Here is a 20832-nt window from a genome sequence, read left to right as displayed (position 1 = left end):
CTTACAGGAAATAGGGTTGTTTCATTTAGAAGGAAGGACCTTCCAATTAGACGGTCTCGGAGACTTCACAAGTCAGGAGCTCTGCCTGGGGGGAAGGAAACAGCTGGGAGGGCAGTGTCCAGGGGATGCTGGAAGGCTCCAGCAGGCGAGGAGCTGCAAGTGCCACTTTTGTCCCCTCGGCAGCATGGCAGGTGTGGAGCGCCCCCCGGCCCTTCAGTGTCCCTGCCACAGAGAAGCGTCCCTCGGCTGCTGCACAGAAGCTGGGGAGTCGGATGTGCAGGGCTCTGAACACCGGCGGGCTGGGCTGTCCTCCAGCACATCTCAATAGTATCTAAGGAAGGGGTTCGGTGGCCAAGTCCGGACTGGGGGACACTAGGTTAGACAAAGTGAAACTGGTTTCTTAAACACAGGGCTTCCCATCATCTGCTGGGAGCAGAAATGGCCGACAGCCTTCCCCAGATTTACTGGAACAGGAACTCTCTCCTGCAGAGCAGCGCGGAGGGCTGGCTCTACACCACCGGCAGTTCCCTTACTAACCCCTCCCGCTCAGCTCAGCACTGCTGGCTCTCACAGCCGCAGAGCCTCTAAGCCACTCCCTGGGCCTGGACCCCAGCCTCCCAGTTAAGAGAAACTGATAACAGCAGGGGAAGTGCGCTGCCGCTGGGAGTGGCAGGGGGCCCAGTGCAGGGTCCCTAGGCCGCTCCAGAAACAAGCTGCAGCTGGCGCATTGCTTCCTGGGAGCAGCGTAGGGGAAGGGGAGAAGCAAGGCCGAGGCCGGACCTCCGGGGCGGGGCTGCAGCACAGTTGTGTTGAGAGCCGAGTGCCGCAGGAGGAAGTTGTGAGCAGCCAGGGCTCCTGGCAGGCCCGGAGCAAGCAGAGCGAGGGCTGCTCCTTTCCAGCTGGGACGGCTCTGCGCCCGCCCGCCACAGCCCTGAGCCCTCTCTGTGACTCAGCACTGGCCACAGGCCCGTAAGCAGGGCCTCTTCCTGTGCAGGGCTCAGGGGTGGTGGGGAGAGGAACCATGGCCTGATCCCCAAATGCAGAGGCAGAGAGGCCTGCAGGGTAGCCCTTGGGACCCCTCCTGTCTCTGTCTCCCTTCACCTCAGAAGGGCCACGAGAGAGCTGGTCCAGGAAAAAGGACATTTTATTTCCATAAATATTCCTGCTCTCACTCACACACTGACCACTCCTGCCCATAAACAGATGGACAGAGGCGAGACACCCACAGGAGGCCCCGCAGAGGCCCAGGAATGAAGGGGACTCTGAGAACCACTGTAGGCCCTCCCTTGGCCAGAAGTCCTGGGGCCCCCAGTGGGGCCACCTGCCTCTGGCATTACCCTTGGGCCAGCAGTTGCACGGCCCCCACAGCTCCTCAGGAGGCCTGAGAGCAAAGGGGCCAGGCCCATAGAGGGAGACCCCCAGGAGGAGGAGGGAGACAGGTGGGGCTCCCCCAACTGGGCCCCCTGAGATGGTGACCACAGGGCCACTCAGAAATAAAAGCTGAGTCAAACCACACACCAGAGAGTGCAAACAGCTGGGGGTGCAGGCATCACCCCCCCACAGTTACCCAGTTCCTATGGAGGAGGCCTGAGCTGGTCCCTGGCTCCAGCATGGCTCCAAGTTATGGCTGGGCCTTCCCATAAGGCATAAGAGATGGGCGGGGATGACCCCACCCCAGGCTGGGGTCGGGGCTGGGCCTGAGGTCCTGGCCCTTGCCCGGCAGCCATGCTTCTTCCAAGGACCCAAGTCCTTCCAGGGCCACAGCCCTTCCCTGTGGCAGGCTCCCACCTGTGGTGAAGTCCCCAGCAGTGCAAACCCAGGCCCAGCCTCCTGCTGGGTTTGGCTCAGCAGGGGAGGGGATAAGGAAGGAGGGGGCACAGGGGTGAGGGAAGAAGCACCAGGCACAGGGGATATGGCCATGGGGACAAAGGGTGTCCTAGGCCACCACAGCCTCCTGCCCAGGCTAGCCAGTGGCCAGTCCCGTTGCCCCTCCTCCTCTCCCCTCCCCTCTCTGTTCTAGAGGCTCCCCCAGGTCTCGGGTGGGGGGAACTGGTCCACATCCCCCATCTCGTTGTAGGTCTGGTCGCCCATGGTGAAGAGGAGCTTGTAGCGGAGGCGAACCTTCTCCTGGGACAGAGACGGTGAAGGCAGAGGGTCAGAGGTGGAGAGGAGGCTGTCCCCACCCCACAGCAGTGCCCCGTCCCAGCTGGGCCCTCACCTTCTGGGGGTTGGCGAGGAGCAGGACCTGGGTGATAGCTGAGGGGTGGACGATGGGGTTGAACGCCGGCAGCTCCGTGCCTGAGGGTGGCTGCAGCTTCACTTTCATGACCTGTGGACAGGAGGGCAGGACGGGCACAGCTAGCCCTGGCTTCTCCTCCCTGGGGCTCTGTCCTTTGGTTACTTTTTACCCCGAGTCCCCAGGAAGAGAGAGACCCTGCTCCCAGCTGGCCCCCCATCTAGCCTGGAGTCACCCTGCCTCGAGAGGAGGGAGGTATGACAGTGTCACCTTGGGGACAGCTGACTGGAAAACGATGTTGCGGATGGGCTGGGGGGCGGTGCTCAGCATGGAAACCACCACCACCAGCACGTCGGAGCGCCCAGGCAGCGGGTCTCGGGCGAAGTGGAAAAGGACCCGAAAGCCATGCTGGTCGTACACGGTCACTGGCAAGATGCTGCCTGTCGGGGAGAGGGGCAGAGGGCCATGGGTGGTGCCGGGCCTGAGCCCAAGCACATCCGACCAGCTCCCCACACCCGGCTCACGTCAGGTCTTCGCTGCTCAGCTGGGAATGAACGAATGAACCCACAAACTTAGGTCCTCCCCTCGACCCTGGGCAGCAGCGCAGCCAAGAGGTACGGACTGACACCCAGGAAGGCAGGTTAACGTGCAGTGTGATGGCGGAGGCAAGACACCCAGCCGGGAACGGAGCTCCGTGCAGGGCTCTGCCAGTCCGTGCACGGCCGCTGGCTGGCATGCTGGAGTCAAGTGGGGTCCTGTCTCACTGTGTGACCCTGGTCTAGTCACTCCGCTGCTCAGGGCCTCCCTACTGGTAAGATGGGGCATCACTACCTACCTCCCGGGACACAGAGGTGTGACGCCCTTGGTCACGGATGGACGAGGCTGGGAAGGCTGGGCCGTCTTTGTCTGGCAGGGCCTGTGCTGCTGGGGGCCCCCCTATTGCTCCCGGGCAGGAGAAGCCCAGACCTAGACCTGGATTTTTATCTCAGTTTGGTTTTGTGATCTTGGGGAGACCCCAAACCTGTGTCCCAGGAGCCAGCCATCGGAAGTCTGCTGCCTGCGTAAGCCTGGAGTTTATATGGCAGTTCTGTGCCACTCTGGGATGGATGAGGAGACGGCTGCGCAGGGTCCTGCCCAGAGCTCCTCGCCGAGCCAGGCAGGGCAGAAAGGACTGGGAAGAAAGGCCCACTTTCCCACCTGTCCCCCAGAAAGAGCTCCTGGAGGGGCGACGCGGTGGGTGGTGCTGCTGGGCCGTGAGCTGACCTGGCCCAGCCTGCACCCGCACGTGCCCCGCCCTACTCACTGGGTTTGATGGACTCCAAGGGCACAGTGATGTTGGCCAGAGAGAGCTCAGTCTGTGTGGGCTGCTGCAGAGGCCCCAGGGGCTCAGGGGACGTGCTGTGGAGGCTGGCGGCACTGGCGCTGGGTGAGCTGCCGCTGCTTTTATTCTGCAGGTCCCGGAGCGTGAGCCGGGGGGCGGGCTGCTGCTTCTCCCTTATTGGAGGGCGGTGCATTGAGAGGTGACTCTTCGGTGACCAAGAGATCAGGGCACAGGGAAGGCTGGGCTTCCTGACCGTCCCTGACACCTCCTTGTCTCTCTGGCCCTGGTTTCCTCACCTTGAAATGGGCAGCGCTCTCTCCTCCCCACACCCCTGCCCACTGGGGCTGTGTCCTCCTCACTGTTGGCCTCCATCTTTCTCAGGTGCTGGGACGCCTGAGTGGGGCACAGGTCCTCTTTCTCTCATAAACTCCATGCCCTGTGGGACGGGCCCAGCAGCACCCTTGCGCCCAGTGCAGTGCTTGGCACAAGGTGGTACTCTGCAGCCGCTGCTCACAGGAACGCACTGGCACTGGGCCTCTCCCTGCCGGGTCTGGTTGTGGGACAGAGAGGGCTCCCCCCATGCCAGCCAGGGCGTGCCCTCACCACCGCACTTGTTGGGACTCCGGGGGCAGTGACTGCTGTAGCAGGGTCTTCCCCAGGAGGTCCAGGTCATCCAGACCACTGCTTGCTGGCAGGGATGTCTGAACGGGGTGCCAACTGTCCGTGCTGGGTGCTGGAGCGGGGGGTTCAGCGCCATTAGATGACTGTCGGGCATACAAAGGACGCAGGTGGGTGAGGTGGTGCTGAAAAGGTACCGAAAAGGAGGCCCCTTCCCCTCCCTGCAGGTGATGTCTGGGGAAGCAGCAGCAGGGATGGAGACCACCTTCCTGCCAGGCCTGACCCCTCTCACTCCAGGGTCACTAGCGGGTCAGGCCTGGTAGGCCTGGTCTGGGGTTCTACTCTAGAAACCATCACCTTGCAGGGACCTCAAAATCACCCTCAAGAGAACAGGAATTGCCCTAACCGGTTTGGCTCAGTGGATAGAGCGTCGGCCTGTGGACTGAAGGGTCCCAGGTTCGATTCCGGTCAAGGGCATGTACCTTGGTTGCGGGCCTATCCCCAGTGAGGGGTGTGCAGGAGGCAGCTGATCGATGTTTCTCTCTCATCGATGTTTCTGACTCTCTATCCCTCTCCCTTCCTCTCTGTAAAAAATCAATGAAATATATTTAAAAAAAACAACAGCAAATGAACGTCCATATGGATGCCTCAGCCCCGGGCTATCCCCTCCCGCTCATCCCCTCTCATTGCTCTCTTGGCTGCCTGACCCAGTTGCTCTGCTGCCAGGATGGGTCAGGCGAGTTCCGGGCCCTCCTACCTGGAAGCTGTTCCACCCAGCACCATCCAAGCTTGGGCCTGAGGGTGGTGTGGGGTCACTGAGGCCTGCGGGGAAGCAAGAGAGAGATAAAGGGGTTGGATCCCTGAGCAGAGGCGAGAGAAATGGGGCTCCTGTGGGACAGGTTGGGGTCCCTGGATCCTACCCTCCCCCCTGCACTCCTTCCTCTGAGAGGCTCAGCTCAAAGGGGAAAAGCCCACTTCAGCACTTTCACAGGGAGCCCGCCACAGAGCAGAAGTAGGAAGCTAACATCCCAACAGCCCATTCCCGGCCACACATGCTTCCTGTGTTGCTGCTCAGAAGCCAGTCAACTACAGATGTCAGGACTTCCATCTGCACCCACCAGCTGGCAGCTGCTGGTGGTGGTGGGGAGCGGTGCGGGAGTGGGAGACACCAAATGGGGTTCCTGACCTCAAGATTCAGATGGCCGGGGGCAGCACCCTGCCGACTGACTGGAGGGATGCCCTCTGAGCGTCCAAAGGGCACTGTGGTACAGTGAACGGGGCCCAGAATCGGAGCAGCCAGGGGCAAGGTGCTGGCTGGGCAGTAGTGGCCCCATGTGCACAATGCAGGGTGCTCTGGGGCAGACTGTGAAGACCCCATCTGTCTTGGCACGCGCCAACAAGGCTGGCTCACTGGTGCCAGAGAGCCGTAGGCCCTGTGAAGGCTGCTGATCGGTAGAAGGCAGCAGGTCACCAAACCAGTCTGACCTCTGCCTGCCCTGAAGCACACTCTGGCCAGGTTCACCCCAGACTTCACTGACAGAAGACAAGTTATCCTGTTTCTAGCAAATCCTGAACAAGTGAGGGCCAGCCCGTGACAGGCAAAGGCAAGGCGCAGGAAGCTGTGGCCACCGGCTCCCTTCCGCTGGACACACCTCTGACACCACGGTGGTAACTGGTAACATTTCCCACACCCCCTGATGTGTCAGGCACTTCAGACCTGGGTCTCACTTAATCCTTAAACCACCTTACAAGGCAGGAATGTGGTTCTCATCCCTTTCTTAGGGATGAGAAAACAGATGTCCGGAGGGGTTAAATAATCTGTCCAAGGTCACAGAGCTGGAAAGTGGCCAAGTTTAGACTAGGACAGAGCATGGCCTACTTGCTGGAGTTTGAGTCCAGCTCTGCCACTTAGCTGTGTGACCCCTCGCTGGTGACAACTGCCCTGTGCCCACACACAACAGCAGCACCCACATCAGAGGACTGCTATAATAAATGGGACGGACCAGACGCAGGGCCTGCACAGCGGTGCACGCCGTCTCGGGCACACAGGAAGTCCTCACTGCCTAGCCTGCCCCCACCCCGCACCCCTCCTGCTGCAGAACCATTTAGGAAAAGCCCCCTTTGTGGTCCCGAGGCTTCCTCTGCTCCCAGAGCGGGGCGGGTGCTGCCCTGGCCCTGCTGGTTCCTGTTCCCACATCTCCTTTGCCTTTGAGAAGAAACCAGAGGAAGCGGGAGGCTCAGGCCTCTGCTGAAGCGACACGGGGACAGGAAGTGCACATCACACCTCGCTTCTCCCGAGGTGGCTTTGCCACAGCCACTCACTGGGGGCTAGGCCATGCACAAGCGCCCGTCAGTGGCCGCTGCCCTGGCTCTCGTCACTGCAGCCCTTCCCGCTCTGTGAGGCAGGGCGGGGCCCCTGGCTCTGAATGAGGAGGGGCAGGTGGGTGTGTAAGCGACCCTGCAGGCAGACCCTCCGAGGAAGGGTACGCTGACATGGCCAGAGAGGGGAACTGAACCTGGCCCACTGCCCCCCTTGTCTCACTCCTCACCCCAAGTCCCCATTTCCCTTTCCGGGCTGGGGAGCTGAGACAGGGCGCAGGAGGCTCCGAGTGAGGCTTCAGGTGCCCTCTCTGGGCCTTGCCTCCGCATCCTGTGCCAGGGGGACGCTAACAGCACCACTTCCTGGGATGGGGAGGGAGGCTGGTCTGAGGAAAAGCGGCGCCGTGGCCAGGCAGCTCCGGCCAGGCAGCTCCGAACCCGCTGGCCCGCCCGGGGCCCCGCACACCATTGCTGCCTCGAGCCCGTCAGGTTTGGTTTTACCTCCCAACCAGCTCAGAACACAGTCTGACTCTGGCTTCCAAGTTAGTTTCCCAACATACCCTTCAAGATTTCTTTGACAGAGCCCGCCCACGTCTCCATTTTTGTAACCCAGAGTAGTAGGAGGCTATTACACTCTCCTGCTTCTAAGCTCTAAAAGCTGGAAACCCCAAAACTGCTCGGCAGGCTAGGCGCCTTCTGCTTCTCCCCCAGGGGTGAGCCTGGTGCCGGCAGGCTGGGAGCCCTGACCCCGCCTTGCAGTGAGTGACAGGCCTGGCCCAGGACCAGCATGGGCCACAGAGGATGGGGTGCTCTGGCCTGAGATTCCCTGGAGCTTCTGGGCACTTCAGAGTTCTCCCCTCTTCCTCAGAGGGTGGGGAAACGGCTGACCTCTTGCCTGGGCAGCATCCAATTCTAGGATCCCTGCTGTAGGGAAATGTTTCCCCCCCGGAGCCTGGGTGTTGCTGGCATATCAGGTTCGGGGGCTGGCCAGTCTCACCCTTTGACGGTCCGACCTTACACAAGCTCCTTGATTTCCTCGAGCCTGAGCTTCCTCAGCTGTGAAATGGGCCTCCAGCCCATCCCCCACGCTCCACAGCGCTCAGGGGAGGACTCACATGCTGACCTGACCAGGCTCTGCAAGCTGAGCCCGCCCCCTCCGGGCCCGGCCCATCCTCACCCAGAGACATGAGTTCATCATCAAGCAGGGAAACGGAGGTGCTGGGCTGCTTGGGGCTGGCCTGGGTGACAGGGCAGGTGGGCACGGCTGGGTAGGTGGTGCCTGAAGGAGGGAGATCCAGGCCTGAGAGGTCCAACAGGGCCGAGGTGCTCCCTGGGGTGGGAAAGGAGAGTCACGCAAGTCCTGGGGGAGGACGCTCAGGTTCTCAGTCCATGGGGTTGAGGGGCAGCTGTCCCCCCATCAGTCATGACTCTCCTGCTTCCCCCTCCTTGGCCACACGGCCCTTGCCCCTAAATCTGCCCACCAAGCCCTTTCCTTAGCACATGCATTCCTTCTGTCTGGAACGGATTTGCTTCTTCTCTCTACTTGGTGAACTGCCTCCCACCCTTAAGGCCTTGCTTAAACTCCACTGCTTCTATATAGTGCCTCCCCCACCCTCCCCAAAGGGCCAATTCCAACCTCTTCTGTGGGTCCCAGAGCTGGCATTTTACCCTTATTCAATCAGCCTGTTTATGTGTCAGACCCTCCTACCACTTCTGATAATGAGACTAAGCCTTGGGGGTGTCATCCAGCCCTGCACCAGAGGTGCCCGAGTTGTCAAATAAAAGGTCTTCCTCCGTCTGCTTGTCCTTGCCAAACCCTCGGCTCCCTCCCGCTTCGTCCCACATCCAGACATCCACTCCCCACAGCTGCAGGCGTGGCACTGCCTCTCCCCCTGGGGGCCTTTCCCACCTTAAGGGGCCAGGGTCACCCTGGTGGTCACTGCTACCAGCTCTGGGACCAGTGCACCACCCTAGACTCTGCCCTCTCCAGCCTGGTGGGCCCCTTCCCAGTCTCCTGCGCCTCCTCACCAGGGATGGAGCCAGCAGCGGCATCTCCGTTGACCTCCTCGCCCCGCACCAGCTGCTTGTACAGGTTGATCACCTGGGTGAGGTTGTCATTGGCCTGCAGGATCTCCGCTGGAATGGGAAGGAAGGGAGAGGCCGGTGTGAAGGAATGTGGGGCCTCTGTGGGGAGATGAGCACCCCACATCTGTCCCAGCCCTCGTGAGGGAGTGGGGCGGCGGGATCCCATCTCATCTACTCAGACCCAGGCCCTTGGTCACCCTTGTCCACTGCTCCCTCCACACTGCCCCGTGCCGGCCCCTGCACTCAGTGCATGCCCCCCGCTCCAGGCCTCCACACAGCTCTGCTGTCGATACCCCAGATCTCTGCGTGCTTCCTCCCTTCCTGCCTTCAGGTCTGCACCCAAGTCACTTTGGGGAGGCCTCCTCTAATCCCACCCCAACTATGCAGTCCCTCCCTGCTTGTTTTTCTCCATGTCTCTCAGCACCACCTGACAAACTGCCACTGCTCACGTCCTGGGCTTACTGTCTGTCTCCTCTCATTAGGCTACAAGCTCCATGAGGTTGCGGCCTGTGTCCATTCTGATCACTGCCACATCCCTGAGGGCCTAGAACAGTGTCTGGCACACAGTAGGCCCTTGTCAGTATCACTCCTGGGGAGCCAGGGCTTCGAGGGATGTGGACAGTAAGCCTCTTGGTGGAGACCAGGTCCCTGGCCCATGGGAGGCGCTAAGTGAGCTCCCGCTGAATGAAGCGCTGAGATGGTACCCAGACCGCCGCCCAAGAGGCCCTGCTGATGTGGGAGCAGAGAACAGGATGAGAACCTGATACGTGGCCCTAGCAGAAGCCACAGGCTCAGCTCTGGAACTGTCCAGCCTGTGGTATCCATTCAGTTTGTAGCTCTTACCAGGGAGGCAGTGTCTGCAGGGAGAACCCTGCTCCACCCTGGTTCCGCCTCCGTTCTGTGATCTGGGCAAGTCACTCCTCCCCGCCCCCCCGCCCCCCTCCCAGCACTAGCTGTGATATGGCGGCAATTTCCCCTCCTGTGCAGCTTGTGGGCAGTAAATGAGGTGTCTGTGAAGGGGCTTGGCCCAGAGGGTCTCTCTAGGATATCAGATCAGCTCTCTGCTTCCTTCTTCCTCAGCTAGGAGAAACCCAAGGTCAATGCTGGAGAAAGGGGCCCCCTGGTGGTAGCTCCTGCTAACTGCAGGTACTCAGCAGGCCCTGGGAGAGGTGGGGGAAGGAGGTAGAGAGGTGAGCCAGCTCTGCCTGGGGCTCACCTAAGGCCTCGTCATTGTCCTCTGTGTCACTGGCCAGTCGGAAGAGTGTGGGTCGCATCCGCTCACAGCGCTGGTACAGTTCCTGGGGGCAGGAGGGTGGGCAGGTCAGGGCTGCAGGGTCGCTGAGTGGACTGGGACAGGGTGGAGACGGGCGCACCTTCATAAGGTCCTCACTGCTCTGGGCTGCAGCGCCGCCCTGGCTGTGGCTCATCACCATCTCCGTCAGCAGTTTCACATTGTTGTTCACCTCCTCAATGGCACTCACCCGCTTCGAGATCTTCTCCATCCGCTTCTGGTCCTAGGGAGGCATCGGCAAACGCCCCCGAGAGCGGGGTCAGGCCCAGCCCCGAGCCAAGCACTGCCCACACCACTCTGTTCCCAGTGCCTGCTGGCCGGGTGTCAAGGCAGACACTGCTAAGAGCCCCTCATGCCCAGGGTAGGGACTCTGGTCCAAGAAGCCCTCAGCCAACCCTCCTCATTTCCTCTCCTCCTGCCAGTGCCCCCTGGACCCAGGTGTCTGCATGGGCCCCTAAGAACTTCCTGGGCCTCAGCCAGAGTCTCCAGGGATGGCCCAGGAATCTGGGTCTCTAACACACGTGCCAGGTGATTCTGGAGGACCAGGGCCCAGACCTACGACACCTGTGGTTCCACATGAGCCTTGCCTTCCTCGTGTTTGTCTCTTGCAAGGAGGTTCCGGTACTTGAGAGTGAAAGACCTTAAAGGTCATCAAGTGCATCTGGAAACTAGCGCAGTGACCCCTGCCAATGTCGTTAGTCTGGCAAATGGATGGGCACTCCTGGTCTTGAAAGGCCACTGCAGGAAGTGCCCCTGCTACCCAGGCCAACTCTTCTTCCTACCATGTCCCTCCCTTGGGGCATGAAAGGTGGGCTTGTGCCGTGCTGTCTGGGGATACATCACTCTCCTTGCGAGGGGCCACCCTGGACTGGCTCTTGGCTTGTCAGAGCATGCAGCCTGACTTTAAGAGACAACCCAGAATTTCTGCCCGCTGGGTCTCTAGACTGCAAACTTTTCTGAGGACTTGTCTTTATAATAAAAAACGTTTCCGTATGCACCCACGATATATGTATACAGATGGTCCCCAACTTATAATGGTCCAATTTACGACTTTTTTACTTTATGATGGTGTGAAAATGACATGCATAAATTACATGATAGTCAAAAATAGGCTTTGTGTTAGATGATTTTGCCCAACTGTAGGCTAATGTGTGTTCTGAGCACATTTAAGGAAGGCTATGTTTGGTAGCTTAGGTGTATTAAACACTTTTTCGATTTAAAACATTTTCAACTTACAATGGATTTATGAGATATAACCCCATTGTAAGTCAAGGAGCATCTGTATTTATTTATAAATTAAACATACATTATTCTCTCTCTCTACACACACACACACACACACACACTCTCTCTCTCTCTCTCTCTAAATGTAGTAAAGCTTAATTTATTTCTAATTTTTATGGAAAAGATCCAGGGAAGATGAACTTGGCTGCTGGGAAATTCTTCCCTCTACACAGTGGTCCTGGTTCAGCCCACTGGGGTCCCCGGAGTCAGTCAGCTCTTTCATTGCTGTGACGGCCCTTTAGCTGGGTCACTACAGAGTCCCTCCTATGCACATCCACCCCACCTCGCAGCCCAGCTGAACATCTTCATGCCCCCTCCTGCCTCCTGCCTGTGCTCTGGGCTTGGCCATCACCTCTTGCACCATCTCCTTGATGAGTTTGTTGGCCGCTCGGAGGTCCTCCGGGTGGGAGCTCTTCAGCAGGCGGGCCAGCATCTGCGAAGACAGAAGGGCATGACTCTGATGGCAGGGAATGGGCCTGGGGTCACGTTCTGGCTCCCCACTTCCCCGCTGTGGGATGTTACCTAAGCTCTCCATGAAATGGCGAGAATCTACTGACACCTGATGGGGTGGCCACAGGACAACGGAGACACTGCACATGAGTGCTCCCCACAGTTCCCGGCAGAAATAAGTTCTCAACAAATAGCGCAAAACATCCTATTACCGCTGGTAGAGAGCCTTTCTGGAACGGTGTACAAGAAGCTTAGCTGTGGTTACCCTCTGGGGCGGGGCGAGGTAGGCAGGAACTTTTTTTTTTTTTTTAAATATATTTTATTGATATTTCACAGAGAGGAAGGGAGAGGGATTGAGAGTTAGAAACATCGATGAGAGAGAAACATCGATCAGCTGCTTCCTGCACACCTCCCACTGAGGATGTGCCCACAACCAAGGTACATGCCCTTGACCGGAATCGAACCTGGGACCTTTCAGTCCACAGGCCGACGCTCTATCCACTGAGCCAAACCGGTTTCAGCAAGGCAAGAGCTTTTACTGTGCACCTTACCTCCTGTGCAGTTTAATTTCTTGCCCATGAACACATGCTTCTTTTACAGAAAGCTAATGAAATTACCATTCAATGGGAGAACAGCATAAAGCTATGCAAACTCCTGGGCAACCTATGAAATGACCTCAAACCAGTCCCACGGACACCAGACACTCCCGTGTTTACTAAATGCAGGGCACCGTATGGGGAGTACTCAACATGCAGGTGCTCGAGAAACGGTGCCTGTCACCCCCACGTGCTCATCTTGAGCCTCTGCTTCAAGGGCAGGGCAGCCAGGGGTTTGAATTCACTGACCCCCAAGTGGGCCTTAGAACCCTCGGCTACCCCTCCTTGGAGCCTCACCTTGGATTTCTCCTCATCTTCGAAGATTACATTCTTGGACCGAGGAGGAGGATGGGGAAAGATGGCGTCATCTGGAAGCTTGGGGTCGGACTTCACTATCCCTAGAGTAGACGGGTGGTGGGAAGGCTGTCAAAAGGGCCCAGGCCCAGGGGCAGGGGGTGTGACGGGGCCGTGGCCAGGTAAGCACAGAAAGGACGGTGGAGGGCAGTCTTTCTCCAGCATGCTGGCTCTAGACTTTGGTGGGCCAAGGCTGGCTCCTGACCTATCACACTGAATTGCATGGGGAAGAGTTTGGGCACCCATATTTTGAGGCCACTCCATGGGAGCCACTCTCTGAAGGGAAGCCTGACCCAAACCCACCTTCTCTCCACCCAGGCTAGCCTCGGGCAGGGCAACAAAAAGGCTTCCCTGGCTATGTTCTTGGGGAGTTATAAAGGGCAGACCCATGACCTTGCTGCCGGAGCTCCAAAATAGCGGGAGCCCAGGAGGGGAGGAGTGGGAGGCGCGGCCAAGCCCGGGCTCCAGGGCCTCACCCTGCTTCTTGAGCATCTGGTAGGCCTCGGCAATCTTCACTTCCTCGGGCAGGCCGACCGTCCAGCTGTAGAGCAGCTCTAAGATCTTGTTCTTCACCTTCTCTGATGTCCGAGAGCCCAGGTACTTCAGAGACCAAGGGGAGGAGAAGCCCTTGATGTTGGCTGGCTGTCTCCTCAGAACTCCCTCGGAAACCTGGGCTCTAAGGCCCTCACATCCCACCCAAGCAGCCTGGTACAGACGGACCTCACCTGCTAGCTCTGTCACTCGCTAGCTGGGCTAACGCTGTATGCCTCAGTTTCCCCACTGTTAAGTGTGGGTGATAACAGTGGCACCACAATGAGGATGCAGAGCTTACATGGCTAAGGCAGAACCCAGTGCCTGCTCATGTAAGGGTTAACTCTGTGACCTCAGGAAGGAGGAGCCACCAGACTGACGAGGGCAGGGGCAGCTGTGGACATGCTCGGCCCTGGACCCCACTCGGCCCCCCAGCCGTACACTAGGCTAAGGGAACTGGCTCTCACACGAGTCACCTTTAGGGAGAAGAATGGGGGGCCAGCAGGATCATTTAGCCACTCAGGTCAGCAGGTCTGAGTGAGGGAGGGTGAAGGGGGTAGGGTTTTACCCAAGGGGCACCAAACATGTTCATGACCCATGGGGGGACTCCTCGGGCAAGCTGGGGGCATGGTCCATCTGGAGCCAGCAGGCTCCATCACTCAGGTTTGGGGCCTCAGCATCCTAGGCCTCAAGGGAGCCACTCTTGTGAAGTGGGGACAGGGAGACCCTCCACTACAGACTCAGATGAGGCGCCATGGCCAGGTCTGCAGGGAGAGATCTCAGAGTCAGAGCAGCTCGTGCTGGGGCAGCTGTGTGCACTCCCTGCAGCTGTCTGCCCCTAAGTACCAAGCAGCTCCAGGGCCAGCCGCCATGTCAGCGGAAGCACTCTGCCTAGAAATCAGCTGCGCCGGATTCAGCGGTGTGAAGGGGACCCGGAGAGAGGGTCTGTGCTCGTGCCGGTGAGAGCTCTAACGGGGGCTGAGGCAGTAGGAGCGACAGCCCCAGGATGAGGTGCAGTCCATCACCCGTCGGCGGCACAGGGCTGAGCTTGGGCTGGGAGCACCCACCTTGGGAGACACAACCTTGATGAGCTCGTTGAGAAAGCGGAACTTGCCCACCTCATCGTGGAACCTCTTGCCGCAGCTCTTCATGCATGTTTCCAGCACCTGGGGGGAGGCGGGGTGCGGGGACCCCGGGGAGGGTCAGAGGAGGTGGCCCAGAAGCCCAGGGTATTTTAAGGGAGAAAGTGACTTGTAAGGACAAGAGGGTTTGGAGGTTCAGAGGCCCCTGAGACTGATCACCACCTCCTGGCTTGGCCATCTCGATACCACTTGTAAATTATTTTCTTACTATATTCCTTTGATGGTTTTTTTAAACTTAAATAGGCACCATCTACCTTAGCCTTATTCTAAGCTATATGTCTGTGAAATCATAGGACTAGTGTGTATTTGAGAAAACAACACAACAAACTTAATGTGTTAAAAATAAAGACATAACTATTCCAAGAGAACCTGTTTACACTACCTCCTACAGTCAGCTTGGGTACAGGGTCAGTTGCGATATGACCCGTGCTTGGGACCCCTGCTGGTACTCTCCTGCTATTGGCACAGAAACCTCGGGCCTGAGCCCAGGCATCGCTCCTTGTGCTCCTGTGTCTGGAGATCACCGATGGGCTGGGCCGGCTCCGCAGTGCACCTGGGAGCTTTGTAAACATGCAGACTCCTGGATGCAGGTACTGTAGTTCTGATCCAGCAGCTCTGGGTGGTTTGTTAACCAGCCTCCTGGAGAGCTGAGTACAGCTTGGGTGGGGAACCTCTGGACCAGATGACCCTAGGGGGATTCCTCCCCACAAGAGACCTACCTGTGCAGGGTCTGGGATAGGAGGCCAGCCCGCTGGTTGCTGTGGGACCCTCAGGGGATGGCCCAGACCCCCATTCTAGGCCATCCTGGCACAACTCCCTTGGGCCCTGAAGAGTCTGATGGGACCCCAAAGCCTCAATCTTGGCCTCCCCTGGTGCTACCCACGTGGTTGGCGGATGGCCAGCACCCTCTTTCCTCTTCTCCTCACCGTCAGAGCCTGAATCGCCTCCCACTCCTGCGGGGACTGGATCTTGTGGGCCAATAGCCGGGTGGCAAGTGGAGGCCTGGTGAGAGGAAGAGACAGAGCTAGAATAGCCACACAGCTCAGGCACCGGGGGGCGGGGGTGAGGGAGGGCTGCCTCACTACCCTAAGGCCGTAGCCCTCAGTGGCTTCTGCAGGGCAGATGCAAAGGCCCAGCTCCCTCTCTGGATCAAGGGCAGGGCTGGAGACTGTGGCATGATGGGTAGGGCCAGGCAGGGAGTGCAGGCTGGGACCTTCAAAAGGCGTGAGCTCAGCCCCTTGGCCAGCTTTACTGAGAACTATGACCTGCCTTGTCCTTGCCTCAGCATAGACACAAGTATGGAGAGATGACCACAGCCTTCAAGGGCCCAGGCTGGGAGCCGAACAAGACAATGTACCAGGAGAGATGGGCAGCCATAGCTCCCTGGGAACTCAAGGACATCCTAGGGGAAACCAGAGCAGCTTCATGGCGGAGGCGGTGGTGTCGTCTACCAGCTCCTAAAAGGCCTGTCACTGGTGGCAGTAACAGCTAACATGTGCTGAGTGCTCGTGATGTGCGCGGTGCTGCACAAGCACTTTCCCGCCTAAGCTTCTCAAGAGCCCTCTGAGGTGGGCGGCAGCAGCGCCCCACTTTAGCTGAAGGAGTAGAATCTCAGAAGCATTCAATTACCTGCCCCACTAACAGGGGAAGGGAGTCGCCCCAAGCAGTCTGACTCCAGAGCACACGTCATGCTGCCTGCATGGCCTCCCCAAGTGGAGCGCTGCACTGGGGGAGGAGCACATTGAGCTGTGCTCCCCAAACTTCAGCATCACCTGGGAACCCACTAACATACCCACCCTAAGACCCCTGCCCGGCATCTAGTCCAAGTCTAGGGGCAGCCCCAAAATGTGCATTTTCACAAGCTCAGGACTACCATTTTCTCTCTGTGAGATCTTGGGGCAACTGCTGAATCCCCACAGCCTCAGTTTCTTCACCTGTAAAATGGGCCCAGCAAGGCTCACCTCAGAGATAGGCTCATAAGCAGCACTCAGTACTGAGTGCCCACTACTGTCATTAATTTGTGAGCACATCAGCCCTGGCCGGGTAGCTCAGCTGGTTAGAGCATCATCCCAATACACCAAGTTCAATCCCTGGTCAGGGCACATATAAGAGTCAACCAATGAATGCATAAATAAGTGGAACAACAAATTGTTGATTCTCTTTCTCTCTCCCTAAATCAACCACTAAATAAAAAAAGCATTTGTGAGAACATTAGGAATGGAAACGTCTCTGCCCGAGGCTAGCGTCTGCGATGTGCACAGCAGGTACACAGCGGATTCTGTTGAGTATGAGCGAAAGAGGGAGAGACCACCTACCCCTCAAAGTCCTGGTTGAGCTGCTCACAGAAGCCGTTGATGCTGGCCCAGTTCAGCTCCTTATTGAGGGGATTCGTGGCTCTGTCTGTAGGAAGAGAGAGGGCCAGTGTGGCCTAGCAAAGGGATCCCTGCCTCTCTCACTCCCTCCCCCAGCAGCAGGGATTGGTCGGTAGGGGGCAGGGTGTATGAGTGAGCACACTAAAAGGCCAGTTGCCACAACTTCAAGATCCGAGTGCTGATGTTTCAGTGTGGCCAGAAGGAAGCCTGTCCACTGGCTTCCCCTTTCGGCTGCTCCCTGAAGGGCCCCCACTTTTAGAGACTGTCCTACTCCCCACGGCCCCGCCCCTACAGCTGTATGTCTGCCATGCCCACCCTCCTCTGATTCTGCTCCTGGAAATAGCGTCCCCACGATTCGCATGAAATGTATCCAGAAGCAGGAGAAAAATAAACGTCTAGTTCCTCCCTCAGGAGTCTGCCTGGCTGGCAAGTGGGCCAAAGGAACTAGGTTCTCAATACAAGGACACAGAGGGAGGCAAAGGAGCCGCAGGAACTGGAGAGGGGACTCAGTTGAGCCCGGGGACAGGGGAGGCTGCCTGGGAGAGGCAACACAAGCAGGGAGTGGAGGGAGTTACCGGGCTGGGTATGCATGCCTCTGAACAGCCCCAGGGCCGTGGGAGAAGAGAAGTAGGTAACTGAGCACTGGGCAGAGCATGACGGGCCTTGGTAAGGAGTATGGCTGGGGTATCACCTCCTCCAGGAAGTCTTTGCTAGCTCCCCCTCATCCTCAGGTTGGTATTGCTGCATTGGCGCTTTCTTCTGTGTCCCTCAGCCCTGACCTTCACCATCGGCCCAAGCCTGCTACTGCACCACATCCAGCTACTTGTGTACATGCCCATCTCCTCTGGTAAACGAATGAATGAGGGCTCAGCTGTAGGCAGGCAGGAGTGGTAAACAAGGCCACACAGTCACCTCCCTTAACTCCAACTTCGGTTACACAACCACCAAGTAGGTCACAGAACTTCCCCAGGCCTCCGTTTCCCCATTTGTAAAGATGGATTGAAATGTAGACTGAGTTGGGATGATGAAATGCTTTACACAGGACAAAGCTAAGGGGCAGCCAGAGGCAGATCTTCACTGCTTCCCCAGAGCCTGTCTCCAAGCTTCACTCTGTCCTGGCCAGTTCTGCCCAAGCCTGAGCCAGGGCTGTGGAGGGAACAGAGCCCAGGAGGTGGGACAGAGCAGGATCTGTGGACAGGAGCCTAGAGACCCAGCCCGTGGCAGCTGCCCACGTGGGCTCCTATGCTGTGGGAGGCCTGGAGCCCTGGGGGCCTAGTGACTGGCAGCCATTCATTCAATTCATATTTATTCGATAAACACTGCCTGCTGGGGCCACCGCAGCGAACAACACAAAATTCCTGCCCTCCTGGAGTTCACAGGCCAGCAAGAGACACTGACTACTCAGATAAACAACCCCCACAGAATACTGTATACTGTTGTAAGTGCTATAAAGAAAAACAGCAAGGAGAAGGTATAGAAAGGGGAGTGGGTGGGAGGCTACTCTCTGGTACAGCTGAGCAGGTATCAGAAGCATTTTCTCTCTGGGTATAAATCTCTGTTCCAGGAGCCCTCCAGTCCCTTAGAGAAATGAAGTTCTGCTGACCACCCAGGGTACCAGGAAGAGACACCCCCCATAAGTGTGGCCATCTACTCTGCCTCCTAGCCCCCCAACATGGCCAGAGCCTGGGGAACACCAGCCTGAGAGAATTGGGCTGGCTATTACCCACTCAATGACACCCGGCTGGGGGGGAAGGGGGGGCCCTGAAACAGGAAGTCCCTTCCAGTGTCAGACATGTGAGTCTGAGTGTGGATAGACAGGCTGGTTCTAGAGACGGCTCCTGAGTCAGAAGCCAGAAAGGAAGCTGTGCAATCATGAGACATCAGCTTTCTCCCCTGCATCTTTCTCAGAGCGAGGGCCTCTGGGTCCAAGGAGATCTGACCAACTTCTCTGGCCCTGGCCCCACCCCCAGGCCTATTACCTCTGGGAGGAAGGAGAGGGCACCTTCCCTGGCAGGAAGCAGGGAAGAACACCTCCAGGGAGGTGTGACTTTACCCCGTTACTCCAGTGGCGATAAATGTCATCATTTACCCATCGGAAGCTACTTTTAACCTCTAATCAGCCCAAGGGAAGAGCTTACAATTCTGCTAGGGCACTGAGGGAAAGAAATAGAGGGCACAACGTCGGTCCCAATTTATCGAGGCCCAGCCTACTGCCAAAGCAGGTGTCCTGATTCCTCTCTGTTTCTCAGGTCAGACTCTTCGGTCTCCCAGAAAATTCCCATTGTTGCTAAACCTGACATTGTTTCGTATCATCAGACCTCAAGTCCTTCAGCCTGTCACATCTGTCAGCCAGGGGCCTGCCCATCCCCCCAGGTTGCTGCTGCGACCTGGACACTTGTGGCGTTCTGGAACAGTCTCCATGGCGGCCGAGTGCCTCCTTTCCACTCCCTCCCTCTCCCCCTGCCAGACTGACACTGAAACTTCCCAGAAGATGGTGTGGTTCTGGGGCTAACCTCAGGGGTCAACTCTGCTCACCCCTTGAAGTTTCCTGCTGTGCCGGAGGCCAAGGTGCTGAGCTGAGTGCAGACCCAGAGGCCTCCCTAGTCCAGGGAGAAGCAACTGGGGCAGAGTCCAGAAGCGGGATTGTGAGAGCCAAGGATGTCAGCAATGTAGGGTAGGGAGCTCAGTGGAGAGCTCAAGTGTGAGGGCTCAGAAGCCTGAGCAGTAGGAAGCAGTGTCTGAAGATTCAGAGAAAGGGGTGCAGGGACCTTTGGAGGAAGTTCAGCAACAGCTGGGAAAGGAGTCTTAGGTGGAGATGCAGAGGCTGAGGGTAGTGATAGAAAACTTGAAATTACTTCTGGACTTCGAGATGGGCCCTTTCAAGCCTGTAGGGTTTGGGGGTTTCTTACTGTGTGGCCAGAGCTTGCGGGATCAGATGAATCAGTGGGTCCTCCCTTTCTAGGCGAGGGAACCAGAAAATCTGAGAAGTTGCAAGCTCAAGGAAAGGACAGGAGGGAGTCAGGACATGCAGGACCAGAGAGTGGAGGATTCGGGCCCCAAAGGGAGCAGGGTCCTTTCCTCCCGGGTCTGAGGTGCAGCCCTGCGCTCGCTTGTTCCCTCCCGGGACCCAAGGAGATGACTCGGTGGAGAAGTCTGGGCCTGAGTGGGTCGGAGGCTGCTTTCTCCGTCCCGGGGCTGCTGGGCGCAGAGTCGGGAGCAGTTCACTTTTCCCGAGGGTTGCTGCCCAGGGATCGGATGGGTAGTCCACCCAGTTGGTGGGGTCTTCCTTCATCTCAGGGTCGGAGGCACCGGCTCGGGGTACCGCCCCTCCCGGGATCGGGGCGGGGCGTGAGGAGGGGGCGCCCCGTACCCCGCCCCCGCCGGGAAGGGACCCGCCTCGGGCCCCCGGTTCCGGTTCCGGCCCGGCCCGCGCCCCTCCCGGACACTCACTGATTCGCGCCTCCAGAGTCTCCGGCTCCATCTCGGCCTCCATCCGCCACGGGCCCCCAGCCTCGGCACCGCCCCCCGCCCCCCTCGGCTCTCGCGGGACCTCCTCGGTACCACCCTCCGCCGATTAAAGGGGCAACGTCCGCCCCGACGCGCAGGAGCGGCACACACGAGCGCTCGGTAGCATAGAGATCCGCGCGAGCTCTGCTAGAGCGTCACCTGCTCCCTAACCCCTCCTCCCCCAAGCGGCGTTACGTCACGGGCGGACCCGCCGCCTGCCTTCTTGTTCGCGGGGCGCTCAGGCGGGAGAGAAAGCGGAGGAACTGGGGACTGAGGGCGGCACCATGGAAACCCCACGGGACGCTCTAACTCGTCCTGCGTCACGGAGATGCCTGTGACCGCGTCCAAAAGAACGTCCTGCGGCCATGTTTCTGAGGGGCTCCGAGGTCACTTCCGGGACTCTGAAGTCACATCAGGAGCCCTGAGCGTGTACTTCCGCTTATTGCCAAAGTGGGCGTGTCCCTTAAAGGGGCCATGACGTTCGTTGGCTGCCTGACTACTGTGAAAATCAGGAGAAAGCAAAGTTTGTTGATTGCTTGCAGTGGTCCAGGCATTGTTCTAAGCGTTTTTTGCACATGAATGCATTCACTTCTCCCAACAAACTCATGAGCCAGATAGTTTGCCTGCAATCACACAAGTGGCGGAGCCTGACCTCAGCACTATTTCCTGCATTAACTCTGCAATCATTTGTTGCACTCTGCATTTCCTTTGCTCTGTAACGGACGT

The 20832-nt window shown here is 58.3% G+C and overlaps 1 protein-coding gene across 4 annotated transcripts; it reads right to left on the bottom strand.

The window, feature by feature from the left end:
• Positions 1–1126: 1126 nt before the first annotated feature.
• Positions 1127–20495, bottom strand: GGA1 (golgi associated, gamma adaptin ear containing, ARF binding protein 1). 4 transcript variants are annotated; one of them, XM_080659968.1, is made up of 18 exons: positions 19509–19614; positions 19135–19423; positions 16543–16627; positions 15154–15229; positions 14153–14251; positions 13031–13154; positions 12498–12598; positions 11507–11587; positions 9953–10093; positions 9796–9877; positions 8523–8630; positions 7672–7824; positions 4933–4997; positions 4161–4321; positions 3540–3730; positions 2507–2676; positions 2219–2329; positions 1127–2127 (listed from the first exon to the last, which is right to left on the bottom strand). In XM_080659968.1, the coding sequence occupies exons 5-18, from the start codon at positions 14234–14236 to the stop codon at positions 2017–2019; spliced, it is 1683 nt and encodes a 560-aa protein (XP_080516094.1). In that variant the 5' UTR covers positions 14237–14251; positions 15154–15229; positions 16543–16627; positions 19135–19423; positions 19509–19614; the 3' UTR covers positions 1127–2016. The 4 variants fall into 4 exon arrangements, with proteins under 4 accessions (XP_080516094.1, XP_080516092.1, XP_080516093.1 ...); XM_080659966.1 differs by lacking the exons at positions 19135–19423; positions 19509–19614 and adding an exon at positions 20050–20495; XM_080659967.1 differs by lacking the exons at positions 19135–19423; positions 19509–19614 and adding an exon at positions 20050–20479 and having other exon boundaries at positions 7672–7773.
• Between the last annotated feature and the right edge of the window lie 337 nt (positions 20496–20832).

This window comes from Plecotus auritus (genome assembly GCF_963455305.1).
Source record: "Plecotus auritus genome assembly, chromosome: 3".
In the NCBI taxonomy this organism is placed as follows: domain Eukaryota; kingdom Metazoa; phylum Chordata; class Mammalia; order Chiroptera; family Vespertilionidae; genus Plecotus; species Plecotus auritus.
Note: the sequence above shows the minus strand (reverse complement) of the source record. Positions and strands in the feature narration are given on the sequence as shown.